Here is a 19,878-nt window from a genome sequence, read left to right on the forward strand (position 1 = left end):
ATGGAAGATGTGGAGGATAGAGCAAAATGGAGACAGTTGGTCCGCTGTGGCGACCCCTAGCGGGAGCAAGCCGAAAGAGGAAGAAGATATATATATATATATATATATATATATATATATATATATATATATATATATATATATATATATATATATATATATATATATATATATATATATATATATATATATACATACATATAGATATATATATATATATATATATATATATATATGTGTATATATATATATATATATATATATATATATATATATATATATATATATATATATATGTGTATATATATATATATATATATATATATATATATATATATATATATATATATATATGTGTATATATATATATATATATATATATATATATATATATATATATATATATATATATATATATATATATATATATATATATATATATATATATATATATATATATATATATACGGCGGGAGAAAAGATCGTGGTTTTGGAAGGGGGAAGATAAGAGGTGGTTCTGAACAGCTGTTTTGAAGATCTGGAGGGAAGAATGGGATTGAAGAGAGTGTGGAAGTTTATTCCAAAGGCAGGAACAAAGAAGAATGAAAAAATGAAGGTGAGCATTGATTCGTGATTTTGGTAGTTTTACCAGAAGGGGGTTGCTGGCGGATCTTGAGTGCCCTGTGGAAATATGGAGTGACGTATCACAGACAGAGCGGGGGAGTAGGGGGGGCAAGACCAGAGAGGAGACGGCAGAAGACAGAAAGACCACCGACATGCCTGGGTGAGAGAGTGAGAGGCCCAAAGACTCAGCCTCACCGTGAGAGATGCCAACGATCCAAAATGCCTTGGGTTCCACGGCGTGATGCCAAGAAAGGTGAGAAGCAGGAGCACCAGCCCAGAGGGGAGAGCAGTACTCCGTCAGGCTGTGGACAAAAGCTTTGTATGTGGTCAGGAGCTCAGGTGGGCTGAGGAAGGACTTTACACGACGGAGGATGCCCAGTCAACGACTGGCTTTGGAGGCCAGGTTGGAAATGTGGCTTTTGCAGAAAAGATCATGGCAGATAGTGAGATCCAGAAGCTTGAATGAAAGGCCTTCTTCCAGAGGATTGTTGAGAAAGTATATGGGGGGAGGCAGGGTTCCAAACGGTCCTTCCTGAGAGACATAGTGAGAGTGTGAGATTTGTCAGCATTGAAAGACATGTTCCATGTGTTGGACCAATTTTGTGATTTTATCCAGATCTGCAGAGACCGAAGAAGCTGCTGCATGTCAGTCTGAGCGACGAGAGATGGTATGACAGAGGGTGAACTCATCAGCAAAGGCATAAAGACGATTTTCCAGAGAGTCGGAGAGAGGGTGAGCAAGACCAGCAGAGTTGGTTTCTCAGACACGTGGGCTGATGCCGTCTGAACCGGTTGCAGAATCTGAGTCGAGGTTTGACAGCAAACTCTCCACCTTGTCAAAAGAAAAGGACACAGAATCCAGGGCCAGTTGGGTGCGACTGGGAAAGTTGCGTCCAGAAAACGATGGGGTTCGGGCATAAGATTTAGATGCAAACACCGAGTTTCGGAATTCAGCGTTTTTACGTGCAGTGTCAGCAGTGCAGTCATTTGAGGTAAGGGAGAGATGGAGGGGGAACAGACACCAGAAACAGATTTGATTTGATGCCACCAGGATTTGGAGGAGAGAGAGAGGTTTGAGAGTTCACACTTGAGATTCGAAAGATGTTTTCTGGCTCTCCTGAGCGTAGATACACACTTGTTCCGAGCTTGATGGAAGGAACTGAAATTCCTGTCAGTTGGGTTTGCTTTCCATGAGGCAAAGGCAAGTTGTTTCAGTACAACTGCCTCACCACAAGCTTCAGTGAACCATGGGTGGGAGGAAGGGTATGACAACTGAAGCTGAGATGGGATAAATCTGTGCATAAGGGAGAACAAGTTTCTTTGATAAAATTCCCAGGATGAGTTGATGTTGGAGAAAGTAGCGATTGGAGACCAGTCTGGATGTTTTATGGCTGGTTGTTGACCCTGCCAGTCAGCCTGAGTGAAATGTCAGACTCGACAGCACTGAGGTGGTTTTCCAAAAACAGCCAGAGAGATGTCGACTTTGACAAGCATGTGGTCAGAAGAACCAATTGGATTAGAGGAAGAACAGCAGATATTTTCAGGGAAATTTGTCAAAATCAGATCCATAAGAAATGGAGCACCATTTTTTGAGATCCGGGTCGGGAGGTTGACCGAATGAGTCAGTCACAATGAGTCGCAGAAGTGCTTTGCTGAAGTGCCATGACAGGTGAAAGAGGTACCCACACCCAGCCAACTGGCATGATGACAATTGAAGTCACCACATACGAGGAAAAGAGAGTTCAGATGAGAGGATAGAAATTGTTCCATGCTTTCGGACAGTGAGGTGTAAATGGAGTCATCACTGTTTGGTGGATGGTACAACACACATATATATATACATGAGGTGAGCGTGGAGGGGAAGCCATAGCCAGAGGTATTCCTGGAGGTGTGGGGAAATGAAGGCAGTCCATGGAGAGTGAGGAATAGAGTGTTTGATGAAGAGAATAACTCCACCACCAGGACAAGGTTAAGGCCTGTTATACCGGAGGAGGGAGTAACCAGAGAGATATAATCGGGCGTCAGAGACGTCTGAAAGGAGGAAAGTTTCTGTTCGGCAGATTATGTCTGGTTTGTCAGTGGAAACCGAGATGGAAAGATCTGTCAGGTTTGAGCGAAGGCCCCAGATGTTTGAGGTCCACAGTGTTAAGGAAGAGGGAGGGGAGGAGGCTTTGGGTGCAGGGGAGGGAGGGGAGGGGGAGGGTAGGAGAGGGAGGAAGGGGGGGGAGGGAAGGAGAGTTGTTGAAAGAGTGTGGGTGATTGCAGAAGAGCTCGGGGAGAGGGCCGTATGAGGAGGAGTAAAGGCTCTGTGGTGCTGGGTTGAGGTACAGTTGGGAGTAATAGGAGAGTGGCAGAAGGCAGTTGAGGATTTGACGCGGTGGAGTGATAAGATGGAGAGAGGGCAGGGGAAGGAGACAGCTTTGTGCATGTGAGGTAGGGTAACTTTGAAAAGGGTGAGTGAGGGGGTGAATGAAGGGAGAAAGGTCAGGGGGGAGTTTTTGAGAAAGGTGAGAGGGAAGCTTGGAGGGGAAAGACTGTGATGGTTGCTTTGACAGGGAGGGGTGAGAGGGGTGAATTGGCACTGAAGTTGGAAAAAAATAAAAGGACGATTTATGGAAAATGAACATTCATAGCAAACTGGGTTTTTTTAATTTTTAGTTCAGAGATGCGACCTAAGACATTACAAGAGGGATGCAATCATGACGAATTCAGTAAATGGAGAGAAGAAACGTTGTAACAGTTGGATTTTTTAGATAAGGTATGAATGAAAGGTCGAATTGAGAGTAGTCTGTTGAAATAGAAAAAGAGTAGTGAATTATGATACAGTAATGAGAACCACACGTGTGAAAGAGGAAAATGAAGCATTATCAGAGACCATTTTTATTATAAATATTATTACTCGTGTCTGCCCGTATGTGCGTGGCCGTACGTGGAAAAAAATATATATTAATTTCAAACCGCGTGCCAGAAACAACAACCGCACAGGCCGTTCCTTCGCTCTCGCATGCTCATACGTGCGTGGCCGTACGTGCAAAAAAACCCAAAAAACTTTCAAACAACCACACAGGCCGTTCCTTCACTCTCGTAAACGATGACTCGATTGGGGCATTGTGTTTATTTACAAATGCGTATAAGAAATCGAGAAATTATTAGAATACAGCAAGTCATCACTATCCGGAAGTCCATACGTTGTAACCCGTAATGGGGAACTTGGCCATAACTTGGGAACCACTTGTCCACATTAATTTCCACATTAATTTCAAACCTTGAAAAGGCAAACAAACAGAGATTGCTGGACTTATAGATAGAAGATAGATACTGTGGGTGCAAAACACCAAGCAATGTGTCCTGCCATTAGTAACTGAGGATCTCTTCCCCAACGGCCATGCCTACACAGCAACGTATCGTGTCATTGGTTTGGTAAATAAATGGCCATAACTTGGGAAGCACTTGTCCGATTAATATCAAACCTTGAAAAGGCACATACTCAGGTCCCCAGCAATATAGCTGGCAAGTTACAATTAGATCGGACCAGTGGTTGTCGAGAAACAGCGGTCACACACACACACACGCACACGCACACGCACACGCACACGCACACGCACACGCACACACACACACACACAGATTGCTGGAATTATTGATAGATTATTTTTATCTTGCCAAAACGAAGTTTTTGCAAGATATGTTAGTCAGCTTGTATGTTTTGTTTTTTTTGTTTGCTTGTTTGTCTGTAATCACGTATAAAAAATTCTGCAGAGCACAGTTATCATTGGAAATTTTTGTAACTTCGCATATCAGAGGCCTATAGAGGTCCCTTTCAGTGTACAAAATTTTGAAGGTCAAGGTCAAAGGTCAAGGTCACTTTCTCGCAAATCAAGGGAGTCGACGAAACCCTTATTTTTTTGAGTAATTTTAATCTAATCGTCTCCAAACTTCATGGGAATATAGTTCATGGTCTGGCGCTCAGCTGATTAGTTTTTGGTGGTGATTGGCCTTGACCTTCATGGTTAGCACCTGAGGTCAAACATATTTGACCCCAAGGTCAAATTTTCAAGTTTTAGGAACCATATCGTGTAGTACCTCAAATTGAACACCTCAATGAGTGCTTTCTAGATATGTCAAGCTTGAGACATTATGACGTCATTTGGTGACGTTATGAGGCAAACACATATTTTTCATGGTTACTCTGTAGAACGATTCTCATCGGAATCTCTCGTAGACAGATATTCCTCAAGGAGTCGCTCCTGGTGGATAGCAGCTCTGTTCACCTCAGTGTGACCTTAAAGAAGTCACACGTGGTCACCTTTTGGCAAGATACGGGTCACCCTGCGGGTGACATTGGTTTATTTTTTATTTTATTATTATTTTTTTTGATAAAGATTGCATACGATTCGGTAAAGGAAGGTTGAAGAAAAAAATTGTGAGGTGAATAGTGAATTTGGATCAGCAAACACAAAGGGTAGAAACAGATCCAGCAGGAACAGCTTGGTTTCGGGAGGTGTATAGTTAGAAGTGCATTGATTTATTATTTTTATTTTTATTTTATTGAGAATTGAGTAAGATTCAGAAAAGGAAAGGTTGAAGTAAAATCGTGGTGGTGTATGGTGAATTTGGATTGGCAAATCCAGAGTGAAAACTGATGTGTCGATGAAAAGTAGTAGAAAGAGGGTGGAGAGACTAGTTTCGGGAGGTGTATAGTTAGAAAGGATACAAGGAAAAAAAATTCAAAGATTTTTGAAGATTACGTAAGATTAGGGAATGGATGAAAGTGTGAAGGTAATGGTGAGAGTGGGTCAGCTCAAATAGAAGGAAGATGGTGTGCTTGCAGGAGGGGGAAGAAGAAGGAGAATGAGAGGAAGAAGAAGAAGGATTGGTACTTGTGGGTATGGAGGGAGAAAGGGTTTTTGTTTTTTGGTTCATAAGTCAGTAAGTGACCACTATATTCGTTATGGGTGTGTGTGTGTGTGTGTATGTCTGTCTGTCTGTCTGTCTGTCTGTCTGTCTGACCCGAGCATAACCCCGTGGGTTTTGATCCGATCTTGATAAAATTTGGGTGGGAGGTTTATATCATGATCTAGTTGTGTTTTCCGGCGAATGGGCGTGGTGCGACCATTATGGGCGGAGCCACGCCCAAAAAACGTGTTTTTAGGGGGTAGCCGGTTTCAAGTCACATCTCTGAGGGGGTTTGTCGAATCTGGCAGGGGTTTCGGTATTTGTTTAGCCCAATGGCACCCGCATAGCCCCACGGAGCTCGATTTTTCATTTTCGTCACAAGGTCACAAACTTAGAAAATGTCAAAAAAATCAATAAATTGGGCATCGAGCTCCTCGGGTTTTCAACTGTTTCGAATGAAAGTTGGTATGTAAGTAGTGCTCTTCGAGTACTACAACTTTCATCATTTACGTTTTTCCCCGATTCCTGCCATAAAAAAAAATAAAAAGGCGAACTACGTTTAGGATTTCGCAATTCATGGTCGATTTGTAGTGCTCTTCGATTGCTACAACTTTCATCATTTACATTTTTCCCGATTCCCGCCAGTTTGCCCGTAGCATCCCCTCGAAGCTCAAAAAATAAAAAAGGCGAACCGTGTACATTGCTCGTGAACCATCGCCGTCTCCAGACTTGTTTTTGATCGGGTTTTTTTTAATTTCAAGACAAGAAACAGAAGGTGTAGTTGGGAGGGGTAGATGGGGGGGGGCAGTGGGAAAAGTGGGGAAAATAGAAATTGATGGTAATAGGGAGAGAATACAAATAAAAACGATCGTACACCGAGACGGGAAAAATGGGTCGGCCTCAAGGTCGACGAAAACTCACAAAATATCACAATTTTTGAAACAAAACCGAACTAGGAACACACAGTAAACATGTAGGTAACAAAATTAACAGTTAAAACGTGACAAGTAACGACTGGAAACTTGACTTTGAGAACGTCGGCAGAGACCCCTGAGAGAACCAGCCATCATCTCAAAAGCCGGAACCAGAAGTCACTTAATTATCAATTTATTTTTTGCTTATTTATTTTATTTCTCATCTGGGCAATATCTCAGGCATTTTTTGAGCTCAGAAACTGATATTTGGCCACGACGATGAACGTTTATTGATTCATCAATGAATTTATTAATTACTGATTTATTTTGTTTCACATCTAGGCAATATCTCAGGCACCTTTTGAGCTCGGAAGCTGATATTTGGACACGACAGTGAACAAGTGATTTGGCTATAAAGGGTATTTTTGATTTATTGATTAATCATTTAATCAATTATTAATTTTCAAAAAGTTACGGATTTGGATGAAACAGTGGTGGTTTTCGTATGCTATGAGCCAATTGATGAAGAAATTAATTATTTTACGATTATTATTTATTTATTTTAGTTATGCAATCAATCAAATAATCAATTATTGTACACCACTCCCTCCCATTTACATCTCCATATGCTGCACGGCAGCATCGCAGGGCGCCGAACGTGCCCCGGCAATGTCACATGCTGGAGGATTTGCTGATTTATTTGGCATGGGGGTGGTGTACTTTGAATGTACCACTACTTGTCTTGCTTTCTTGTTTGTCCCAGTGATATCTCAGCCGTCCTTTGAGCTCGGAAGCTGAAATTTGGGGACAAAAGTGAAGATATGCTTTGCCAAAAACGTTATTTTTTGTTTTTGATTAATCAACAATATAATTGATAGATTACTTGATTATTATTGATTTAATATTGACTTATTTATTTTATTTCTCATCTGGGCAATATCTCAGGCCCTTTTTTGGTCATCTCTTCGAGCATGACCTAATAATATTGGTGTTGAGAGGAGAGGTGACGATCCATCCGTCCGTCCACAATGAAGTTGAAGCGGGAGATCTGGTCATTAGTGATCCTGATAGAGGTCGGAGACGTACACGATGGTATGACTTTCAAGGTCACCGAAGGTCAAGGTCAAGGTCATGAGGCCTTTGAATTTGCGAAAATGACGATTTTCAAATTCTATCTCCTCTGCCATTTCTCAAGCGATTTGAATTTTATTGTGGCATATGAATCTATGGGACAATATCTAAATTTTGATCAGGTCAGATTTTCGATATTCGCTTTCGTTTTCGTGTCATGTGACTTCAAAGTTGGCAAAAAATGCGAAATGACGATTTTCATGCGAAAATGGCGATTTTCAAAATCTATCTCCTACATTTCTCAAGCGATCTTGAATTTGATTGTGGCATATGAATCAATGGGACAATATCTAAATTTGATCAGGCCGGATTTTCGATATTCGCTTTCGTTTTCGTCTCACGTGACTTCAAAGTTGGCAAAAAATGCGAAAATGACGATTTTCATGCGAAAATGACGATTTTCATGCGAAAATGACGATTTTCAAAATCTATCTCCTACATTTCTGAAGCGATCTTGAATTTGATTGTGGCATATAAATCTATGGGACAATATCTAAATTTTGTAGTGCCGGATTTTCGATATTCGCTTTCTTTTTCCCGTGACGTGACTTCAAAGTTTGCAAAAACTGCCCTACCTTCAGGAGGCTATATATTTTCTCGCAGAGATGACAGTCACTCCCACAAGGGGGTAATTTTTTTCATCATCAATTTGGTTTCAGAACAGGTCACTCCACCCTGGAGATGCTGCTTCTGCTCTCCCAACAATGGATGGAGGTCCTCAATGCCAGACATGCAATCAGAGCCATATCCCTAGACATCTCGTGTGCTTTTGACATGGTCTGGCAACCTGCCCTGCTCACCAAACTCTCTTCCTATGGTATCCAAGGCCATCTCCACTCATGGCTGGCAGACTTCCTCTCCTGTTGCAGTCAGCGTGTGGCCCTAAATGGAGTTCTTTCATCCCCTCTTCCTGTCCAGGCTGGAGTTCCTCAAGGCAGTGTTCTGGGCCCTGTTCTTTATCTGGTTTTCATCAATGATCTCTCCGACTCTCTGGAAAATCCTCTTTATCTCTTTGCTGATGACTCCACTCTCTGCCGTACCATCTGTCATCCCTCAGACCAGCAAGCAGCAGCTTCTTCGCTCTCTGCAGATCTGAGTAAAATCACAAACTGGTCCAACACGTGGAACATATTTTTCAATCCGGACAAATCTCACACTTTCACTTTGTCTCTCCATAACGACTTTTTCGAAAAAGCCCCCATATACTTTTTCAACAATCCTCTGGGAGAAGTCCTTTCTTTCAAGCTTCTGGGTCTCACTATCTGCCATGATCTTTCCTGGGAAAGCCACATTTCCAACTTGGTCTCAAAAGCCAGTCGCCGACTGGGAATCCCCCGTCATGCAAAGTCCTTCCTTGGCCCACCTGAGCTCCTGACCATATACAAAGCTTTTGTCTGCAACCTGATGGAGTACTGCTCTCCCCTCTGGGCTGGTGCTCCTGCCTCCCACCTTTCTCGGCTTCACGCTGCGGAAACCAAAGCATTTTGGATCATTGGAATCTCCCGTGATGAGGCTGAGTCTTTGGGCCTCTCACTCTCTCACCGCAGGCATGTTGGTGGTCTTTTTGTCTTCCACCATCTCCTCCCCGGTCTCGCCCCCCCCTCCGCCCCTGCTCTTTCTGCGATTTGTCCCCACCATATTTCTGCAGGGAGCTCAAGGTCTGCTCATTAAACTACCATCTGGTAAAACTGCCAACATCACGAATCACTGCTCACCTTCACTCTTTCATTCCTCTTTTTCCCCCGCCCTTGGAATATACTCCCTCACTCTGTTCAATCCCATTCTTCCCTCCAGGCCTTCAGAATAGCTGTTCATCACCACCTCTTATCGTCCCCCATCCAAATCCTCGATCTTTTCTACCCCCGTTAATCCACCCTAAATCCACCTCCTTTAAATTCCCTGTTTTCTTCCTGAAAGACCCTGTAATGTTCATCTTGTATACCCAGTGCTCCCCGCCCCATTCCTCTCCCCCTCTCTGTTCCCCACTGCTTTGTCCGTCCCACTCTCGCCCCTCTTGTCTCTTGCCCCCCTTGCTGTGCGTTGTATGTTAGCTCTCGTATGAGCCTTGACAAGGTACACAAAAAAAAGCTCAGAAACTGATATTTGGCCATGACGGTGAACACGTAATTTGGCTCTCAAGGGTATTTTCAATAAATCAATCAATTATTTTCTTTCTTGTTTGTCTCGGCGATATCTCAGCCATCCTTTAAGTTCGGAAGCTGAGTTTTTGGGACAAAAGTGAAGATGTGCTTTGCCAAAACGTTATTTTTTATTTATTGTTTAATCAATTAATTGATAGAATACTTGATTATTAACGATTTATTCATTACTTATTTATTTTCTTTCTCATCTGGGCAATATCTCAGGCACCTTTTGAGCTCGGAAGCTGATATTTGGACATATATATGACATATGACATTGATCAAGTGATTTTGCTCTTAAGAGTCATTTTTATTTATTGATTAATCGATTAATTATTCATTTTCAGATGTATGACTTAATTTTCAAAAAGTCGTTTCCGGATGAAGCAGTGGTGGTTTTGGTATGCTATGAGCCAATTGATTAAGAAATTAATTATTTTACTCTCATTTATTTATTTTAATAATGCAATTAATTATAATTATTCAATCAATTATTGGACACCACTCCCTCTCAATTCTGTCTCCATTTGCTGCATGACAAATAAGTATCATTTGTTCACATCACCTCAGAAATGCACCACTCCCTCCCAATTCCATGTCCATGTCACGTGCTGGAGGATTTGTTATTTATTTATTTGGCATGGGGACGGTGTACTTTGAATGTACTTCCACTTGTTTCTCTTTTTTGTTATTTTTGTCTGTCAAATGAGAAGTGAACTATTGCAGAAAGTTTTCTGTAAGGCTCACTTGGCTGCGTCTGGATGGGCTTGAGGGTTGTGGAGTAGCAGCTGAAACCCAAATCCTCTCCAAGTTCCTCCTGATGACTGCATCTTTGCTCTTTACTTATTCAGGTTCATTCAGATCACTACAATGCAGTATTTGATCTTCCATTTCATTGTCTTGTAAAATGTGATGCTGAGGAGGCAGTGTATGCAATTTCTAGACAGTGTAGACAGAGTAAGGTTGTAAAATGTCTGACCTTCAGCACGGTGAGGACAGGTGAGGAATTTGAAATGCCTAGGGACATTTAAGTGGATTGGTTGGACATTACCAATCTGCCTGGCCAATATGTGTGAGCAATGGCAGAAAAATAAGTTATGGAGCACAGCAGACTGTTATTTTTTATCCCGGCCACGAATAATGGACCTCCCTCAAAGAGCGGATGGCCAATCACGGGGTTTGCTGCAGGAAAAAGGCAGTCCTAGAGTAAGGAGGGCAGGCCAGAGGACCGGGAGTGGAGGAGAAGGTCGGGAGATCGTACAGAGAGTCATGGGGACTGGTGCTCGACACGCATGAAGGGTTGGAGTTTGACATTCAGGAAAAATGCATCTCTTGCCTTACCTCTGCTGCACTGCAATCATTTCTTTCATCTTCTGCCTTCTTCCACTGCATCGTTTCTGCGATAATGCCTGTCCCGAGCAGCACTTTGCCTGTGCGCCAGCGACCTACATATACCCGTCACTTTGTGCCATCCAAGACCTCACTTGCCCCCTTATTCTTCATGTAAATCAGTATTGGCGGCACCTGAGCAGGGTATATTTGTTATTCATTGCACATAAGTCTGTGTGTATCCATTTCCCTGTTTGTTTCTTTATGTTTCGCTTGGACTGTTCGTCCCTTATACATTTCCCCCATATTCTTCACAAGCAAATACCACCTGTTGCTTCACTGGGAATACTATTGGGGGGAGAGGGAGGGGAAGGAGAGAGAGAGGAGAGAGAGGGGAGGGAGGGGGGAGGGGGAAGGGGGAGAGAGAGAGGAGATTGAGGAGAGAGAGGAGAGAGGAGAGAGAGGGAGGAAAGTGAAGGGAAGAAGAGAGAGGAAAGTGAGGGTAAGGAGAGAGGGAGGGTGAGGGCTGGCCACGAGAGGTAAGAGGAAGGGAAGGCAGATGTGCGGTGGGGTGTTATTTATGATTTATACTGTCTCATAAAAATGCTTCTGCGTCGAATAACAGTGAAGATGAAATCAAAATGATGTCTGAATTCCATTTTATACCAGTTATACTATAAATACCGCCCAGACATGTCTGGAAACAAACACCACCCATTCCGCCGTATTCTTTATAAATATATTTCAAAAAGGTAAGAAATGTGTTCAACCCATCTGCCTCCTGTGTGTGTTGCCATTAATTTTGGTTCATTTTGGCATCCTAGGGGAATTGTAAAGAGTACATTTGTTAAAGTAAATGCAGTAATTAGAAACTGTTTGGCTATTTTCGAGACAAATAGATGTGTTAACGGAGGCTATCTGATGTGACAATATGTTGTGACCAATAAATATCTTTGCATTTCCAAGACTGTGCTGCAGCATATTGCCCACCGAAGGTGGGAGTGCCTGCCAGTAAACATAATCGAGCACTTTAGAAATAATGTTTCCCAGGTGTTATACATGCATAAACAGTCTTAATATATAATTCTTCCTCAAATTTGGACTGGCAGGATGGTGTAGAGCAGTGGTTTTCAAACTTTTTTTAGTGGCGACCCAATTTCAGAACCTCTCTGCATCGCGCGACCCAAAAGATTCAAAACCCAATTCATAATATATAAGATAAGATTTCATATGACACAAGAACATTTACTGTTTACTTTATTCACTATCATCATGTTTTCATAGACGAGTAAACTGAGAATAGCCAACAGTATCAAAATAGTACAGTTGAATGTTTCAGAAGTTTAGTCCGAATGACATTTAGATACATCAGTGAGAAGGATGAGCCTGTTTTTCAGAAACCAACTTCTCTATTCGTGGAGAAGTAGATGACAATGCCAGGATCATATCATGCTCCATTTCTAGGTGATTTCTGTACTTTGTTTTAATCACCACCATGGTGGAGAACGACTACTCATAAAAGTATGATGAAGGATATGGCATGAGAACCTTAATGGCGCGCCGTGACAGGGTCGGGTACGACGGCAGCATTTTGCACCAGAATGTCGACAACGAATTCGTCCGCGCAAGAGCCTGCGCTCCTGAATCCTGCTGGAGCTGTACAAGCTCTTCCTGTGCTGTATCATCTTCATCAGCAATCGAGTCCAGTGGAGCCGTGAAAGGGTCCCAAACCACAGAAAAGGACTGCACATCCAGCTCAGGGAAATAGTGCTCGAACTGTTCAATGAGCGACCGAAGGTGACGTGCTATCTCCCCAGAAAGACTGTCGAGCTCATTATCATCGTACTGGCAGGTCGTTAGATGCTCCACCAGACGGGGGGAAAGGCTGAAGTGCTTAACAGCTGCTTTGTCTGCCAGTAATTTTAGAGTCGCCAGAAATCCGCTCATTTTGTCATGAAAAATCATGAGGTTGGCGTCTTTGCCTTGGAGGGAGTGGTTGAGGACATTTAGACGTTCAAAGATGTCAACTAGATAGCACAGTTCTGACAGCTATGAGTCCGACTCAAGCAATGCTACCCATGCCGTTTTCCCTTGTGTGCTTAATATCTCCTTCAGTTCATCTTTGAGCTCGTAAACGCGCAGAAGAAGGTTTCCTCAAGATAACCATCTGACTTGAGTGTAGAATAGTAAATTCTAATGGTCGTCGTCCATCTCCTGGCAGAATAGCCTGAATAACCTAGTGTTGAGGGCGCTCGATTTGATGCGATTCACCATTTTTACGACTTCTGAGAGCACGCTCTGCAAGGTTTCTGGCAAAGTACGAGAGGCGAGCGCTTCTCAGAGAATCATGCAGTGTACCATGGAGGTCTGAGGAGCCACCTCAAGCAATTTAGCCTTGAATCCAGAATGCACTCCTAACATTGCTGGTGCGCCGTCTGTTGTAGAACCGAGCAACTTTCCGAAGTCCAGATCATGGTCACGATAAAACTGCTCTACTTTCCCAAAAATGTCCTCGCCTTTGGTGGTGGCCTCCAATGGTTTGATGAGCAGAGGCTCATCGACAAAGTTATCAGCCTTGATGAAGCGGACCCAGACGATGAGTTGCGCGTACAATGCGATATCAGTGGACTCGTCCAACTGTATGGTGTGCCACGGCGATTCCTTGATCTTCTGTACGACCTGAGCCGTTACGTCCAGGCTCATTTCTTCAATTGTGCGTTGGATGGTGTTTTCAGAGAGGGGTATAACTGCCAGTTTCTTCGCTGCTTCCTCCCCAACCATCAGAGATACCATGTCCTTTGCATATGGCAGCACGAGTTCTTCCGCAATGGAGTCAGGCTTTTTAGTCTTGGCAACATGGAGCGACACTCGATACGAGGCCTCTAATACCCGAAAATTGGTCTGATGGCATGTACCCTCTCTCTCAAAACGCGTATTCTTGAGTGTAAGAAGTTTTCTCTCAAAGAACGCTCTCTCCTTATCCTGATAAGGCGCATGTTTTGTAGTCAAATGCCTCTGCAACTTATTTTGTTTCATAGACTCCGTAGAAAGCACTTCGAAACAAATCACACACTGAGGCCTCTGTGCCCCCACTTTTATCCACCACGTTGTAAAATTCAAGGTCCAGAAATTTATCCTGGTAAGAACGTTCTCGAGATTTGCTGGTGGCCGGTGCTTCCATCACAAATAAGGTCTCGATTCGTACGTGGAGACGTGAATAGACGTTAATGATAGAGTCAGGGTCTGAGTCTGAGAGGCCGTGGATCAAACCACTAATTTCCCGACAAAATTAACCGCCCTTCAGCGAGCCCGCGCATTGTCTGGATCCCATTCCAAGCGTCATGTTGCGCCGGTTCCCATACTTTGAACGAACCGTTAATATTACATCCCGTAAAAGTGAACACTGATCGAAAATATACAATTTTTTTTCGCTGCAAGTGGATTCTCGCAACCCCACAAAATTTGCTCGTCGACCCCACTTGGGGTCGTGCCCCTGGGTTTGAAAAACCAAGGTGTAGAGGTACAGACATTCACCTCTAAGCTTTCCAGCCTGGGTTTGAATCTCAACCCAGCTGCAAACTGTCCTGATCGCACCATCATAAGATTGGACAACTATCGGCAAATTTTGCAATCATTTTGTCTCCAAAGCTTTTTTATGGCAGTATAAATGTTTTCTGCAGCCTGGTGTTGGTGCAGTGGTTTGGGCAGCAGCTTGGGATCCAAAAGGTCCTGAGTTCAAGCCCCGTTGGGCCACTGAATTAATACACCAGGAGGTTGACTCAGCCTGTCATCCTTCCGAGGTCGGCGAAATGAGTACCAGTATACTGGGCCGGTGTATACCCTGGTTAAAATAGGTGTACCATATCCCTGTGTCGTAAGAGGCGACCAGGGTTGCGTCAGGAAGGGCATCCGGCGTAAAACCTATGTCAAATCATTATGCGGATCATAACGGATGATCCGCTGTGGCGACTCCTAACGGGAGCAGCCGAAAGAAGAAGAAGAAGTAGAAGAAATGTCTTCTGCATTTTTTGGAAGACGAGCAGTTGACAAAGCACAGGAACCTTTCTCTGATCTCACGGTTTTCTGTGTATCTGATACAAACTGAGGTTCTCAATCTAAAACAAACTGTCCTCATCTGTCATTGTCGCAAAGAATATCTTTGTCTCATTCACTGCCTGTATAATTTATTTGCAAATTAAACATGTGCAGATCTGCAGCTGTTCTTTTTGAAATTAAAGCTTTGGATATGGGTTAGCCTGCATTGTCTTGAAAGTTTTGTCATTCCTTGAAAATATATCCCAAAATTCAAGGAAATTCCCTTTCAATTTAGCTTCCTTTCCCTCATTGTGCCCACAAAACGGAAAGCCAAGCTTTGAAAGTAATTTGACAATGTCACCAACCTTTGCAAGGTAATCCCTGTTTCTCTCAATCATGCTTTCTGAAAAGGTTCACTGCTACTGATTCTGTTTCTTCACCATGTCAGAAGCATTTCCACTTTTCCAGAACATTCCAAATGAACCTTGGAAACGGCATGTTTATACAATTATTCAAAGTTTTTCTTCTAATTATGCATCTTATTTTATTAATGAATCCTCAGCTTGGCTTGTTTTTGAGTAGAAGTGATGACACGGCATGTTGTTGAACAGATTATTCAATCCAAAGGAATTTTTTGTTGAACAAAAATGAAAAGGTTGACTTTTTCCCAAATATTATCTTTGTAACATCAGGCAGATGGGGTTAATTTGACCCATTGCTTTTTTTTTCTTCTCCAAAATCTGTAAGACCATTTACACTTCTCAGATTTATCTTCAGTTGTGTGTGTGCTGAGAGAACCTGCACTGACTGCATCCAAAGATTTGAGATAGTCTTTCCATACTTGCGATAAAGCATCGACCGCCAAGACAGGCAGTGGTGGCTGGACCTGACCTGGGACAGTTGTAAAATCGTGCTGTGAGATTTTACACAACAAACTTACTCTGGACTGTCTTAAAGTTATATCGAAAACCATATAACATATAAAATATATCTGTATTCAAACAATTTTATTAAATAGCGCAAAAAGGAGCGTTGTTTAGTATTTGGAGAAAAATGGTTACATCAACTAGTTCATGTGCACAGATGTTCAAAATTTTAACAATTAGCATCCAAGCACTGTCTCTCACTGTACCATCAGCTTCAAACTCATCACGGATTCTCAAAATTGTTAATTGTGTTTGTGGGCATGTTGCAACTTATCACATCCATCATCTTTTCATCTCACACATGTTCTTGGATTTCCAATACACCACTTCAAAATCAGCATGTGTTTTTCTCAGCACAAGCAAGCTGCCATCATATTATATTGTTGTGCTGATGACAGTTGACTGATGACGTGCAATCATTCCATCACATGCAAACACCATATGTTAGTTATTAGGAACACTCAACATCTCATCTCTCTTTGCTATTTCATTAAATTTTCTGAAGTGTTAAACTTTGTATACATTTTATTGAACTACCAAGGATGCATTATGTATGTATGTTTGTATATTCTTATAATACTCAGTAAATTGTATGATATATGTATGTATAATTTGTGATTTATTGAATTAATAATTTTTTATTTCATTTCCTGAAAAACAATCTTTACTAGACCAATATACATCATTACGTTTCTTATTCAAAGCTTCTGTTTTTTGTTTCCTCACAGCTGTCATGGTGAGAAGATTGAAAATCCATTACCAAGCTTCATTTTCATTGTGCTGTGGCTCACCATAATAGCTTCAGTTTTTTGTAACCTGCTTGTGGTTTTTACCATCTCCTTCGAACCGGCACTCTGGTCCAAGACACGTTACCTGTTCCTGTCCAGCAGGTAAGTAAAATATCAACTACTGTCCCACAAATGTTGAACATGAGGACACTGTTGAAGTGCACTGTTGTAGTCTGAGAAGGGCCATTTAAAAAGTCCCTGCCCATTATAGCATGGGACTACACCGCACGAGTTGGATTGAAAGATACTCATTTTCCTTTTCATGATGCGACAAAGCGCAATGGATAATTCCTCGTCAACCGAAAAGCTGAAAAGGGGTTTGAAATTGTTAACACTCCTGAAAAAAGAAGGAATATGTTGGACTCGCATCGACCTAAATAGCAGAAAATATCAGCTCGTAAACAGGAGGTTTTATACAACAAGCTTGCTCTGTATGGTACTGCCTCCTCAGTGCATGTATAACAAGACCACTTACTCTGGCAATTTCCCTGATACAAGAGTAATCTGAGGTATGTGGTCACATAGTCGAAATATCCATACATTATATAAATATTTATTTATTTGTGTATTTATTTATTTATCGAAACCTCTGTGATATTTAAAATATCTATTTATTCCAACAATTTTATTCAAACATTCTAATTATTCATTCTAATAATTGCATTGAAGGTTATATTAAAGGAAGGACTGATGCAATAAAAATGCATTACCAAGCTTCACTATCATGACATTCATCCATAAAGATTCTTGCTTCCCAAAAAGGTCTTGTAAAAGGAAGTGCCAATGTGGAACGAATTAAGAACTGGTACACTCATTTTCAGTCTTCTTGACAGTCCACTGATAATAGAAAATGAGCAGGAGGAAGAGGACCTTGCCATCAAGAAGGGTAAGTTGAACATTGAAGAATGTAACAAGGCAAAGTTGTCTTTCGTGAAGGAAAAGAGTTGTGGTGAAGACGGTATACCATTGGAACTTGTTAAGTGGTGTGACATAGACACTATTTTTCTTGACTTTTATAATTCAGCACTAATCGAAAAACTTTTTCCATAAAAGAGTAAATACATCTCTTCTATTGGAAGCGTAGACAGTGACTTGCAAACCAAGCCTCAAGTGTGTTGTACAGAAGCATTTTTAAAAATAACAATAAATACAAGGCGCAGGGAAGTGAAATATGCAGGGGTGCAATGGCACAGGGCGCGGGAGTAAACATTGAGAAAAAGCAAAAAAAAGGGAGCAAACCTTCCGAGCAAAGGGAGCAAATTTGCGCAAACAAGGCACAGGTAGGTATGTGATATGCAATGCGCGCAGTGTAAAATGAGTGTTCATTTATATCTGTAGGATGTCGAATAAATAAAGATAAATGCACACTTGACACTAGCCCGAATCTTCAGACTTCGGCACTCTCACGAAGCTGTACCATCGAAATGAAATGTCTCAGAAAATAAAAAAATAAAAAAAAGATCACATTTGTACATGTAGTGTTTTAAAATTATGCTTTTTCTTGCTGTTTGACATCATATCTTCAAGTCTCCTTGAATATATTTGAATAAAATAACTCCAGCTCATCATTTTGACAGGCTTTTATACTGGTTAAAAAGATAGGAGCTCTTGTTTATAATTTGAAGTGTTGTTTTAGAAATTGTTAAACCCTGAACCCACATTACGAACATTTCCATTGTTCATGGTATTGTTCCAAAAAATATGAAAATAGCAAAAGTTGGTCCTATTTTTTAAAAGGAGACCCACAAGATTTAAACAATTATCAACCAATTTATCTGGTGACGTCATTTACACAAAAATTCCTGAAAAACTCATCTATATCCACACTAATTTTTTTTCAAGCATTGTGATATGTTTACAAATTCTCAATTTGGTTTTTGTGAAAAGCCCATGACTTCTCACGCTTTCTGCATTTCATTAATAAAGTTACATTTGCAACTGATAATTGCTCTCGTACAGCAAGTGTTTTTCTGGACTTTCCCAAGTCTTTTGACACGACTGAACATAATATTGTAATGGTCACATGGGCTGGCAGGATGGCCAAGAGGTACGCCCCTCAGCTGTCTAATCTGTGTTAGTTTATAGCTGGGCCGAGATTCAGTCATCCCGGTGTTTCACAGGCAGGGCGATTCATCAATGTATGTGCCGTGCCTGGGATGAACGTGAAACTGGGCATTCTGTCTACTGACGTGAGTTGGTGGAGGTTAAAAATTGGTGAGTTTCACGGCACGTTTCACGAAAATCACGTCTACTGACGTGAGTTGGTGGAGGTAGATGATGGTTTCCTTCACAATAAGGAGGGAAGCTATCGCCGGCACCATAGCCAAATTCCAAATTCCTGCTTTAACTACTTCGCCAAGAATCATGCATGGCGAGCCGGTTCATGAAAGACCTTGGCGAAAAAGTTCTCCTGGCCAACCCCACAAAAACAAAAAGGGGTGACTGTTTTTGCCAAATATTCTCTTTGTAATATCAATCAGATGGGGTTGATTTTACCCATTGCTTTATTTTTCCTCCAAGATCTGTTGGACCATTTACACATCTAACATTTATCTTCAGTTGTGTATGTGTGCTGAGAGAACCTGTACTGGCTGCATCCAAAGATTTGAGATTGTCTTGCTAAATGTGCGATGATGCAGCATCGACAGCCAAGATAGGCAATGATGGCTGGGCCTGACTTGGGACGGTTGTGGGAATAATTGTATAATAATAACAGGAATGTGGGAATAATTGTGGCCGTTAAAGAAGAAGAAGATTGTAACAGTCACATGAGCCTCAACAGACCAGCCGTTTGCTCGCCGGGAGTGGACGAGAGGTCCAGCGTTCACCCTCAATTTCCTTACACGACCCGGCAGTCAAGGCCGCACGGCCCTCGGCAATTAGCCATCAGAAAAAGCTGAGCAGAGCTTTGTTGGCAGCTAATTGTCTTTCACTGGCACCTTACTGTGAGAATCCAACTTACCCATCTGATGTGTTTACAGTGCCTTCAGAAAGTATTGACACCCCTTGAGTTTGGTCATATTTTGTTGTGTTACAGCCTGAATTTATAATGGATTAAAGTTTTAAAAAAATTCTCACCGAATTACACAAAACA

At 41.8% G+C, this 19,878-nt stretch overlaps 2 protein-coding genes across 2 annotated transcripts in view; both read left to right on the plus strand.

Annotated features, from left to right (window-relative positions):
- Window positions 1-19,878, plus strand: part of LOC147019214 (ubiquitin carboxyl-terminal hydrolase 2-like) — a 359,775-nt gene that overhangs the window by 46,388 nt on the left and 293,509 nt on the right. The gene's annotated exons all lie outside the window — the stretch shown is intronic.
- Window positions 1-19,878, plus strand: part of LOC147019215 (olfactory receptor 4F3/4F16/4F29-like) — an 81,437-nt gene that overhangs the window by 32,196 nt on the left and 29,363 nt on the right. Inside the window, exon 2 of the mRNA XM_085900060.1 lies at window positions 16,725-16,886. Within this exon, the coding sequence (XP_085756186.1) occupies window positions 16,725-16,886 (162 nt within the window). The remainder of the gene's footprint in view (window positions 1-16,724; window positions 16,887-19,878) is intronic.

This window comes from Eptatretus burgeri, chromosome 10, assembly GCF_056783735.1.
Source record: "Eptatretus burgeri isolate ZD-2024b chromosome 10, Ebu_testis_v1, whole genome shotgun sequence".
Taxonomy (NCBI): Eukaryota; Metazoa; Chordata; class Myxini; order Myxiniformes; family Myxinidae; genus Eptatretus; species Eptatretus burgeri.